The sequence below is a fragment of the Etheostoma spectabile genome, chromosome 15, assembly GCF_008692095.1.
Source record: "Etheostoma spectabile isolate EspeVRDwgs_2016 chromosome 15, UIUC_Espe_1.0, whole genome shotgun sequence".
NCBI lineage: Eukaryota > Metazoa > Chordata > Actinopteri > Perciformes > Percidae > Etheostoma > Etheostoma spectabile.
Genome location: NC_045747.1, coordinates 5836825 through 5849595, shown reverse-complemented (window position 1 = coordinate 5849595; position 12771 = coordinate 5836825). Strand labels below are relative to the sequence as shown.

Sequence of the window (12771 nt, the reverse complement as noted above, 5' to 3'; positions counted from 1 at the left end):
AACCTAGCACTGGGAGCTTACTCCAAACGGCACCATCAGACACTGCCTACCAAGTGCTTGGATCTGTCCGAGGTTTCTTCCTGAAAGGGACTTTTTCCGCGCCACTGTTGCACTAAATGCTTGCTCTTGGGGGAATTCATAGAATTGTTGGATCCTTGTATATTGAGTGTGGTTTAGACCTACTCTAGCTGTAAACTATCTTGAAATAACTTTTGCTTTAATTTGATACTATAAATAAAATTGAGTTGAATCGCATTGAATTTTTTAAATGTGTGTGTTTTACCTGTCATTGTTCCTGTACAGCTCAAATATTTGACAGGAGGCAAATGGCGGCTCAATTCCATTGAACACATTCAAGCTGGCCTGAAGAGCGACTACAGTGGTGTCATGCTGTGGACAATCATATGCACATTAAAGGAATACTTAGTGGGAAATGTGTTTACTTGCTCTTTTTTCTCTACAAGATTTAGATAAAAAAGGTCAATAGCACTCTCAGGTCTGTATACAAAATGTAAAGCTACACAGCCAGGAGACGATTAGTTTAGCTTAGCCTAAAGATTGTAAATAGTGGAAACCGCTAACCTGGCTCCATTAAAGTTTTAAAAAAATCCACCCACCAGTAATTCAAAAAGCAATTCTTACCGCTGATAGCATCATCATTTTCAGTCTCTGTTTCGGGTCTGGGACGGACATCTTGGAAAGATTCTTTACTATTTCACCCAGCAGGATACCTAAAAGACAGACAGCAATTGATGAATGTATCTTACTTACAAGGATATTTGTAATTCATAGAGCTCCAGTGTTGTCCAAAAACTATTGAAAAAACACCTCAATGAGCCACAGTGTTGCACTGGGTATAATGTTACTTAATAATCATGAACTGTAGTTTGTTTAGGCTCCTACTACAAACACTGTCTGGCTGACCCAAATACTCTTTAGAGCACCAAATTTGAACTAATCCGCTGCTGAAAATAGTTCCCAACAAAGATACAATTCCTTCCTGTTTGAGTAACATTTGAATTTCATTAAACCACACACATACCTCCCTGCAGCCGGCTCTTGTCTTGTTGCTTGTAGACCCCAAATTTAACCTGAGAAAATAAAAAAATGTAACATCAAGCATTATCATTAGATTACCCCACTTTTAACTACAACATAGCATAATGAGACACCAGAAGTCCTAAGTGAAACCATATTTATTGCCACTACTCCTACCTGAATACTAAAGTCGTTGAGCACACTGAGCTTCTCCATGACATCAGGAGTCACCCAGTCAGGAGCGGACATGTTGTGACGGGACTGAATTCACACACAGAAAACAGTGGAAATTATGAAAACCATGAAAAAGACATTTGACTAGAAGAAGGTCTGAAAGCTTTAGTCAGGCTGGCTTTTTGTTTCCTGATAGCACTTTGTCAGCAGTCTTCTTCCTGCACAACCCTCTCACACGTTGCTCATCTATTAGCTGTACTCAGTGACCCAGCTGTCCCTGAGTTTATGATTAGCTCATACTTCAAATCTCACACTATTGTGTGTATTGGATTCAGAATAATGTGAACATTAACCCTTTGTGTGCTAGATAAGAAAACAACAAAAACACAGAGGTGAAAGCTGTACTAGTTCCGCAGTTCCACTAACAGCATGTTTTCCAAAATGTCCATATGTTCCTTCAAAACTGACAAGGTTGGTTGAGTCACAAGTCTAAATTAACCAACACATGTCAGAGTCTGTCAGTTACAGTCTCGCCCGCCAGAAGTTTGTGAATCGTGTCTTGAATAACTGGATGCTCTTATTAATAAAATGAAAGCAACATAAGTGGTAAACCAATTAGCTATGACATTGCCTATTTTCTGCTTGACATCTTCATATTATATCTTCATATCTAGCTTCACCACATTATCTTACCTGAAACGTGTTCTTACTGGACATTAAAACCTGCTGAACTCTCTCATAATATATATTTGTGGCCAGCATTATTATTGTAATTATGTACTGCACCTATAGTTTATAATTACTCCAATTTCAAAGTAACTTCTTGTTTCAACCCAAGTTCTCACATAACTTCATTACAGAGAATCGTTACAAAAATATGTTATTGTGTAGACAAAAAGTCAACAGAAATAATAAAACAACGTTTTTTTTACTATTTTAAATTCTGCTCTTAACTTATTATGTTTGCGGGTGGTGACTGTGTGTGTGTGTGTGTGTGTGTGTGTGTGTGTGTGTGTGTGTGTGTGTGTGTGTGTGTGTGTGTGTGTGTGTGTGTGTGTGTGTGTGTGTGTTATCACCTCACAGAAGAGTGTGTCATACACGCTCCAGACTGATTCCACATTAATCTCATTCAATCCGGTTTTCTTCTTCACCAGCTCTATAATATCCTGAAGAGAGGAATGCAGTTAGCTCCACATCCCTACATTTGTATCAACTTTGAAAATCTCAAAAAATATCATAATATGGTTTGGAACACATTTGAGATATTCAGACTAGAACATATCGGAATCAGGCTTAAAGAAAATCCAACATATGTAAGCAGAGAATTTGTTCTCCTTTTGAGGTCACGTCAGCCTAACCCCCTTCCAACATCCATGTACCTGGTATGTATTGGTGACATTAATAAATTCCTCTGTGCGTTTAGTTTCGTTCATCAACTGTTCGTAGCGAGGACAGTCACCCAAAGGAAAAGAGAGTAGCTAAAAAAAAGAGACAAAGACAGAAAGTTCAGAAAATGTGCGTTAAATCACTTACAGCGAGGAGCACTAAAACAACTATCTTCATTATATAAATACCCTCTCTTCACTTTGCGACACTGTGTGTACAGGGATTGGCTGCCACATCAAGTTTTCTTTAAAGACCTGGTGACCAGTGGGCGGGTAGAGACCTTGATGAACGCACAAGACTGTTAATGTGTGAAAGAAATGTACTAGAAAGAGAAGTATTGCTGGTAAGAGGAGAGGTAAGAGGACAAGGAGATACTTGATGTTCTGACCTGCAAGGTTGGCCTCGGCGCTCATCAGGGTGCGATCCTGGTCTGTGCTGCGAATGTAGATCTGAGGAAAAAGGACTTGCCAGTGTGGGATCAAAAATGATTTACAAGCAGACATCAGATGTATATTTATACATAGGGGTGCAACAATGCTTTTGACCCCATTTGATTCTTTCACGATACATGGGTGCCGATTAGATTTGGATTGCTATATTCATTCATTGAGATTCGATAGTATTGAGCATTGCAATTTTCTTTTCCTTCAACAAAAACAAAAGCTGAATAAGACACTTCTAGAGTCAATATATCATGAGACATTTCTAAATACTAATTATTTTCTAAAAGAATTTCAGTTAAGACACATGTCAGTCAGTCAGAGGTACATTTATTTAATTTGTAAAAACAAAAAAGATAACATGATTTTTCTTCTTTCCATCTGATTTGCTGGAAACAGATATGATGTAATTGCCGTCGGTGGTGCAGAACTACAAAAATATTTAGGTGAATTATTGGTAACCTGATTCTAGGGGAATAAAGAGATTCTAAAAATGATCATCAAATAAATTCCGCTCATATGATATTCAATTTTTCTCCCCCTACCCCAAGCATTAAGTATGATAAGTTCCAATATATTGGCGAGTTTGAGCTAAAAGACCTAAAAGTGGACTTTGGAAATGTACACATTCAAGTGTTATGAAGAACAGTAACACACAGGAAAACACGTCCATCATGCTCCAGGAATTGCAGTACAACTGGAAACCCTTTATGACACCAACATGGGATATTCATATGAATCAGCGTCTGTCTGGTGGCGTGGTGTGTGATCTGTAAGCGAAGCGGTTACCTCATGTCTATCATAGAAGTCGTTAAGGAATCCTTTGTATCGTTTCCTCAGAAACTGGCCCAGACCAAACTGCTCCTGCATCCCCATCTAAAAAACATAGAGAGGAACTGACATTATACAACTGATGACATCACTGAATATAGTTAACATTTCAAACCTTTTACATTTATGAATAACTGAGAATCTGTGTGGGTTTAAAGTGGGGCGATAAAATCAAAAAATCAGGTTTGAAGAAATAAACTAATCCCTAAGAAAGTATGTGTGACATCAATTAGTCTGAATTTTGGATTCAGAATTATATGAAAACTGATTACTTAAATATATTGGTTGCGTTATGGATGCCATGGGAGTGAATTTAGCTTTAAAACATGCCTTTAATGCATGCAACTATATGGCTGTTATAAATAAAATGGAACTGAATGGGATTTCACAGACTTTAATGCAGCATATTAACAATAATAATTCAAATGTGCATGCCATCAAAATAAGCTAATGTACAATTAATTACTGTGCAACACTGGGCACATTTGAGTTGTGGTTGTACTGTATACAATGGCTGAGATATGAAGACAATTGATGACAACAGTACAAAATGAATCAGGTTTTCAAATATGGAAATGTATCAACAATGAATACTGCATGAAATGATGCATTCATATGAATTGCAAATGTAGCTTAAATAGTTTTGCAGCTATAGAAGTAGGCAAGACACCATGGGTGCTGATGCACTGCAATTAGAAAATAGAAAATATTCATAATGCCTGTGAAAGCTGTCCAAACCCTTGTGGCCAGCTGCTCTCTTGGTGTGGGTCGGTAGGGTAGGCTTTGACTGGAGACCTGTCACCATGCCGAAACAACTGGGGGGGAGAAGAGATGTCAGGCAATACCTAACTAACAACACACCGTTACCTCTTTACAATGTAACTGGAAATAAAAACTGCATATTTTTTGTTGGGAACAAGCTCATCATTGCTACAAAGTGACTAAAGAAGGAACTACTGTAATTTGGTGATACGATTAAGAGTTAGCTATCAGCAGAATCACTGCACAATTTGATACTGAGATATTTAAAGTAAATAAATAGAGCTGCAAATAATTCCAACAGGACTGCATTAAATGTTGGAAAGATGTGAATGTATTTACCCAACTGTTAGTTTCTTATTTGTAGCAGGGTGGAAGCCACTTGATAAAGCTGATTTATTGACTGTCAGCATAAAAGTTCACCATTTCCCTACCTAGAGGCCCAATTGTCCACTGCTTGAGAGTAGATATCTGATTTTTAAACATTAAGGGCTTGAGCATGTATAGAAACAAAAGATGGAAGAAATAATAATAATAATAATACATTAACAGCGCCTTTCTGAACACTCAAGGTCGCTTTACAGACAATAAAAGACAGATACAGGGAACAGAAAAGTGTAAGCAGCAAGGACAATAATAAAGGGTGTTGAAGACATTAAATAAGTGACGGACATATGTCTAGGAACTGGGACCTTCACTTGAAACTGCTTCTTTGATAATGTATACAGAACTTATGTTGCGAAACACTAATCATGATGTAGGATGAAAGTAATATTTGTATCCAGTCAAGTAGGTCTTATTACTGGATGCCACCACACCAGCTGTCTACTCACATAGAGTAGTTTTACTCTTTGAGCTACTTCAGAAAGGTGTGGGTTCTCTGGTGTAGAGAGCATGCATGACTGATCTGTCCAAAATAGCTGAAAAAGTGTGTAAACTCTATTTGAAGAGTGGATTATCCCTATAGAACGCCCTTATCTGCTCCATGATTCATTAACTTATCTTACAGGCAACTAGCCAACCGTTTCAAAGAATGAGTGCAGTGATAAGAGAAATAGAGTGATTTGGAGAAAAATGTCTCTAAATAGTGTTAAAGGCCAGTTATTGTCATTTTTGGTGCCTATTTCCACTTTGTCATGCGCTGCCAAAAAAATGTAAGAGTGGTGCACGATCTCTGCTGGCGCGCTCTAAATCAGGGCACACTAGCTCGGCTGCGGCTCCTGAAAAACGGTCATGAATGAGTTCAAGGGTAACCGGATGCCAGGACTCTCAGAGTGACTGCAGGTCTCTCTTGTAAACTTACTGGGTTAAAATGAGTTATTTTATGGTAAATAAAATGCTTGATCTGACGAAGTAGGTCATCTGAGCAAATTAGATTAGATTAGATTAGATTAGATTATACTTTATTTAAATCAAAGCATTGACGACAGTGCTGCTGCGTTATGTGTTTGTTTGTTTTATTTGGATCCCCATATGTGTGAACTGATATTAGGGTTAATATTGTAGATCTTTTGCTCAATATGATGTTAAGTGGCAGATCAGTGGGTTTGCTGCAGTTAAACATATATCTAACCTATTATTTATGTGGAAGACGCAAGATAATTTTAAAATGATCATAAGACCGCGTGGTGAACCTATGAATCAAACTCATATTTAGACATCTGACATTAAAAATTTGTGTTGTTGCTGCATGGAGAAAATGACAGAGAAAAGAAAAACAGACATAAGATCCCTTTTAAGTACAACAAAACGCCAAGTCATCATGTCAAGACAATTTAGTAACATATTTATAACAATGGGTGCTTATGGAAATACTAACGTCACTATGTTACAGGCAAAAGAGACAGAAAGAACTGTGGAACAGGGAGACCAGGGACAATCTGGTGTGAGTCTCAGGTGTGCAGATAAGCTTTACCAGTGGCTCACTAATTTACAATATGATCAGGTAATTTAACAAGTGTACAAAAGCACTGTATTTAGTTTATATGGGGACATTTTTTCAAAATAACTGATTATGTTTTGAGGTGTTTTTGTGGCTTGATTGAAAAAAGGTTTTGAAGAAGAATATTTTGGTCAAATTACTCAGCTTTTTCATTGAATCAAGATAAACACTGAAAAGAATGATAATAATGGGAGTCTCCATGCTACACTAATGATAGTATTGAAGGAGAATTCCGGCCAAATTTTTACGTTAATCTTGATCGCTATAAATATGCGTGTACTTTTTAAAACCTGAGCTGAATCGGTGCAGGCAACACGGAGAAGCTGCAGCTACGTGTTGGGGAGAAAATTGCTCTTCAGAAATGTTGTTTATTGTCCCCCTCAACTGTTACATGAAATTTGCGGCCATGACTTTACTAAAAGATCCATATTATTTCTGATAAACTCGATTCATGTTCAAAGGAACAGAAAGTATCCCAAATTTTGAATATAGTACCAAAAGAGTCTATCCACTGAACCAAAATGCAGTAAACTTCTGCAAAGTTTAAGACAGCTTCCATAGCGTTAACATTATATTATATTCATTTTACTCACCACAGTCACATATTCTAGTTTCCTTGCTGCAGCTTCTCCACAGACAGAACTGATAGTTAAAAGAAAGACCACCGCAGCAGACACCATGTTTTCGTCTTTAAAACTGGAGAACTACGCTTGCTAACCGATGGCTGTTTGTTGGTTTCAGATCTAGTCCAGTCATTTTAAGCTAAAATGGGGGTCAACCTAGGACATATTACAACAGAAGCAAATAGTCCAATCCTTTTAAGCCAAAATGGGGTTCAACCTAGGACATATTGCAACAGAAGAAAATATTCCAGTCTTTTTAAGCCAAAATTGGGGTCAACCTTGGAAAAACTGCAACAGAAGCAAATAGTCTAGTCATTTTATAATTACATGTCATTTAGCTGACGCTTTTATCCAAAGCAACTTACAATTGCTCTATATTTTGAGGTTGCACACCTTTGGAGTAACTAGGGGTTAACACTCTGGGCCCTGAGGCCATTTTTACAGTTTAATTTCCGTCTGGATTTATTTATAAAAAACTTGTAAAACATCAACCCTGTGGTCTACAGTCAAGATATGAACATCATTTTTTTCAGGACAAACTGGGTTATTAGAATATTTGGGTTGCAGTGAGGTCACTTGCATGTTAAAAATGGTTGTAGGGCCTTAAGGATAAATAAATAAATAAATAAATAAATGAATCTTCCAGATATGTATTGATATCACAGACATATAAGTAAACCTAAGCCATTTTCCATTCTAAAACACTTCTCATATGTCTTGGGGGTCACACTGTGAAGAAATAATCATTATAACTTATAAGTTGACAAAATACATGCATTTTTTCCAAAATAGTCAAGACGTTTTGCTCTCATGACATTTACTTATGCCAAAATAACATAATAATGTCATATTTATTGATATTACACCCACAGCATGTTTACACAATTGTGTCTAAATATTGCTTATTGGCTTTCAATAGAGTCATAGGCATTTTTGTCCCTCCTCTGGCCTTCCATACAAGAGGGGTGCCATCTCCCATATATGGGCATGCACTTCCTGAAACAATAGACGGGACAGACAGGGCAGACGCTCAGGAGCAATCAAGCGCGGAAAATGAGCCAAAACGCGATGAATTATGGATTTAAAGTGGATCAATCTTAGATATAACAGTATGGATTTAAAGCCCAAAGAGGCTGAAGTTCCAGGCTGGATGGAAAACCCCCTGTAGAGGCTAGAAAGACCTGGAAAAGACCTCCGTAAAGCCGAAATTGTCAGGATTCAAACGAAACCGAAAGTGAGTAAATCGCTTGTATGGTTCAAAAGTTATTAAACTATGAATCAGAGGTACTTTTTTTACTCGCGGGCGAGTGTCTTGCTTAACACATTGGTTGATAGATCACAAGGGGACTCAGGTCTACCCACCTTACCAAAGGTAAGTGACATATCCACTCCACCATCATTTTTAAACCAAAATGGAGGTCAACCTAGGACAAATTGCAACAGAAGCAAATTTAACTGATTTTATATCCCCAATATGTCCTGATTAAGGAAATAAATCCCCAAAGAATCCCATTAGGGGAAAGTTTTGAAAAAGGACCAATTATGCAGTAGCATATTCATTGTGTTATGGTTTTGGTGTTTGCTTTGGTTTCTTTTTTTCCTTCTTTATTTTTCTAGGTCCTGTCTTGTCTCCTCGTGTTTGTGTCTTAGTTTGCGGTCGTTTGGTAGTCTGTCTTGTATTTCCCTGTGAGTGTCTGAATGTTTGGTTTCCTGTTTTATTTTGAAGGTTAGTATCTGTCTTGTCTTGTCTATAGTTTGACTTCCTGTCTGTCTGAATTTCTTGCCCTGCCCTATAGTGATTCACCTGATGTATCAGCTGTTCCTTGTTACCTCATTACCTCTTGTATTTAACCTTTGTATTCCCTTTGTCTCTTGTCAGATCGTTCTTGTATCCTTGTGCTGTTCGTCGGGATAATGGCATTTTTATGTTTTTCCCTATTCCTGTAACCTGTTTTTCCTTGCCTTTTTTCCTGTTTTTTTTTTGTCTTGTCTTTTTTCCTGGACCCTTTTGGATTTTTTTCATTTTTGTATTTGGCAGTTTTGTTTTTTTGCTCCCTGTGTTTTCTTGGACTTTGGTATCAATAAATTCTTGTTTACCAGCACCCGCCTGCCTCCATCTTTTCTGCTATTGGGTCCTTATTCCGCTCACCCATAACACATTGTTTTGTGTGAATGTGAATAAGCTAAACATTTTAACCATTAGGTACAGTATCACCATTGAGTTACTGAGTTTGTTACTTACATTAAGTAACTTTAAGTTTTTTTTTTTTTGTTGCTAACATCAGCAAATGGTGCATAATGTTTGTGCTAATTTGCATACACACCACAACATATCTAAACATTGGATATAGCCTGGTGAAAATGTCTTGTTTACTTACAGTAAAAGAATATAGAAGCAAACAAATGTCACCATAAGTGGCAGAGATTCAGTCATTCATTCAAGGTTCAATCAACTGTCAATCCACTGTCACAAAGCTGTCACTTCGGCAAGAAATTTTTACTTTTGCTTCTCCTACGTGGATTATTCAACTAACATTAATAAAACCACACCTGGTGATCAACTACAATTTATTGGGAACATTGTGTGTTAAGCTGTGGTACAACTATTATTGGTAAGCAGGACAAACTCAATGCAGATAGCCTATGACGAGAATGAAGATGAGATTCTCCAGTGGTGCATTGTGTATGTTATTTAATTGTTTGATCCAGCCACTTATATTTTACCTAGCTTTTGTCTTCTGCATTCTCCTTACCCTTATTTCCTGTTCTGCCCTCAGACTCATCTCCCAGAAATTATCCCACCGACCCAGCCCCAATCCACATCTCTACAATAATAATTAATAAAGGCTGGTTTGAAGTACTTCTTCTTGCCTCTATTAATTAATGCTTATGGGTAGCCTAAATGGGTTCCATTCAGACCTTGACATTAAGTATTGTACTGTTACATGTCAACAAGATACAAAAAGACATTTTCACCTGGCTACATGTTTAGATCTGAGTGTATGCAGCTCACCAATAATAGTCATGCCACAGCTCAACACAGAGAGGTCTTGCACCACTCTATTCTTTTCAGTGGCTCGCAACAAAGCGGAAACAGGAAGCATGGACGGGTTCGAGGGTAACCGGATGCCAGGACTCTCAGAGTGACTGCAAGTCTCTCTTGTAAACTTAGTGGGTTAAAGGTGCTGGAAGCAGGTTGCGAAGATCCAGGACTCAGCCAACGAATTTGAACATCAACAACTTCTCAGTCCCTCCCCCACTTTCTGCTAAAGCCCAACCATCTCCTAAGCCCCTCCCCCCACAAGGGAGAATGAATGTATGTGCATGAGCAGTGATTGATATGCAGTTAGACACCACACCCCCACCCCTCCCCCAGAGAGTGCCAGAGGAGCTGTACTTTTTTAATTACCTGCTTTATGTACTTCTACTGGAAAATAGGGTCAGTTTCAGCAAACATGACAGAAAGTTAGTTTTATAAGTCTTACCTAATGCATATTTAAGATTAGTTATTTTATAGTGAATGAAAGGCTTAATCCGAGGAAGTAGGTCATCGAATCCAATCAAAACATTGACATCAATTCTGCTGCCAGTTCTGTTTGCTTTTTCTTCTTCTTCTAGTCCGTTGAAATAGCAAAGTCGGTAGCCTTTGCTCATTAGCGCTACCTCTGTTTAGGAGAAGACTGCAACTATGCAGGAGTATAAACAGTTATGGCGCTCCCATGATGTCATATTAGCGCACAACCGTGCTACTTTGTTTTGGAGCTCGAGCACCATGGAAAATACTTAGAACCCACATGTGCCAGACTGCCAGTAGGCTACATTCATTTAAAATTAAATATTGTAGTTGGTGCTAAGTGGAGTGTCTGTCATAGTGGGATTGGTAGTTATGTTGCTGTCAGTCCCCTGCTCCACATCCTATCAACCCATCCTGGCATCTTTCAGATGAAAACTACTAGACAGGTGACATTGATTCTTTATTTCCCACGAAGCAGTTATCATCTTCAATCCTATTTGTACTTGTGAGAAGTGGCAACTTCCTGAGTTAAAAGATTGCCTACTTTATGGCTTTAAAATCGAGTTAATAGGTATGGGTGTTTGTGTCGGCCACTGTCCATTTCCTAAGGTTCTGAAATTTGACTCCTTTTTTTTTTAAAGGGCATGCGGCCGTGAGCACCTATGGAGGAAAACAAAAATTGGCACCTTTGATGGCAGGGTCCTGCTGTTGTCATAACAGCAAGAAGGAGGAGAATTCACAGGGTGACATCTGATGCTCCACACAAAGTAAAAGAGCAGTCAGCAGGACAGAAGTACACAGCACAAAAGATTTGCATCAGGATATTATGGGGAGGGAGTGGCTCCTAGACCAGCCCTCTGTATAAGTTGTACCAATATATATATATATATATATATATATATATATATATATATATAGACATAGACATATATACAGTACCTTGCGAAAGTATTAGGCCCCCTTGAATAATATATATATATATATATATATATATATATATTTTAGGAGCCTGTCTGTTCCAATGCGTATAGAAGTCACTGAATGTGAATCCAGATGTTGTGCAGGTCAATCTGTGGGAATCCCCAGGCTTTTTCATCACTGGTTCGGATTGTGTCAGAATCTGACCATCAACCCCTTGTTAAAAGAAAATAATGCTGTCAAGGTAGAGCAGAATTGTATTTTTTGTTACAGGTACAAATTATTCAGGTCAATATTTGTACACTGGATCATTATAAACTTCATTGTAAACTGTCATTATAAAAAGTATTGGATATTCTCCATTTTGTCATACTGGATAGCATTATATTAAAGAGACAAGCCCAATAAACTGGTTTGTAACTATTTGTTGCTGTTATAAAGTGTTATTATTTCCCAACAATATGAAGACTTTGCTTTTCCATCAAAACATGATAAGTGGTAGCATTGATTTAAAGTAGCAACAGCACTGAAATAATTGGATAATTAATGATTATGTGAAAATTAGTAAATTGTCTTTGATCCTTAATAATCTAAATAATAATACATTTTATTTAACAGCGCCTTTCTGAACACTCAAGGTTGCTTTACAGACAATACAAGACAGATACAGGGAACAGAAAAGTATAAGCAGTTATAAAAAAACAAAACAAACAAAAACAAACAAACAAAAAAACAAAACAGGAACAGTGTATTTACAAATAGGCAAGCTGGAACAGATGGGTTTTGAGTCTGGTTTTGAACAGTTTTTAATCTATTCTAATAGTATGTTTATGCAGTATGTTAAATACATCCATAATATTAATCCAAAGCTTCTGCAGCTTGTTTCACTTTTAAAAATAAAACAAAACTTAAAACAACACATTACATAATTGCAGTCAATGTGTATATGATATAATAAAGATGTCTAAAATATAAACACATGCATATGCTGCTGATTAGAAAACCCAGATGTTGATCACTACACATCAGGTTATTGTGCAGCTGCTCCACTGTCTTCCGTCACTGTGTCTCTTCGAGCACAGAAGTAAACGGCAGAATCTGCTGCTGTCAGGCTCTGGACCTCCAGGTACTGAGTGCTGCTGGGAA

General features: G+C 37.6%; 1 protein-coding gene and 2 gene segments (V, D, J or C); all 3 read right to left on the bottom strand.

Moving 5' to 3' along the window:
- The window catches only part of LOC116703754 (lysosomal acid phosphatase), a 10411-nt gene extending 3081 nt beyond the window's left edge, over nt 1–7330 (bottom strand). Inside the window, exons 1-11 of the mRNA XM_032538720.1 lie at nt 7164–7330; nt 4589–4684; nt 3828–3914; nt 2987–3047; nt 2787–2878; nt 2592–2690; nt 2289–2378; nt 1216–1299; nt 1043–1091; nt 643–731; nt 284–390 (exon numbers count right to left, since the gene is read on the bottom strand). Coding sequence (XP_032394611.1) covers nt 284–390; nt 643–731; nt 1043–1091; nt 1216–1299; nt 2289–2378; nt 2592–2690; nt 2787–2878; nt 2987–3047; nt 3828–3914; nt 4589–4684; nt 7164–7250 — 941 coding nt within the window. The 5' untranslated portion in view covers nt 7251–7330. The remainder of the gene's footprint in view (nt 1–283; nt 391–642; nt 732–1042; nt 1092–1215; nt 1300–2288; nt 2379–2591; nt 2691–2786; nt 2879–2986; nt 3048–3827; nt 3915–4588; nt 4685–7163) is intronic.
- Nucleotides 1–12771, bottom strand: part of LOC116703740 (immunoglobulin mu heavy chain-like) — a 78428-nt gene that overhangs the window by 37200 nt on the left and 28457 nt on the right.
- LOC116703778 (immunoglobulin heavy variable 3-48-like) overlaps nt 1–12771 on the bottom strand; it is a 51467-nt gene that overhangs the window by 32483 nt on the left and 6213 nt on the right.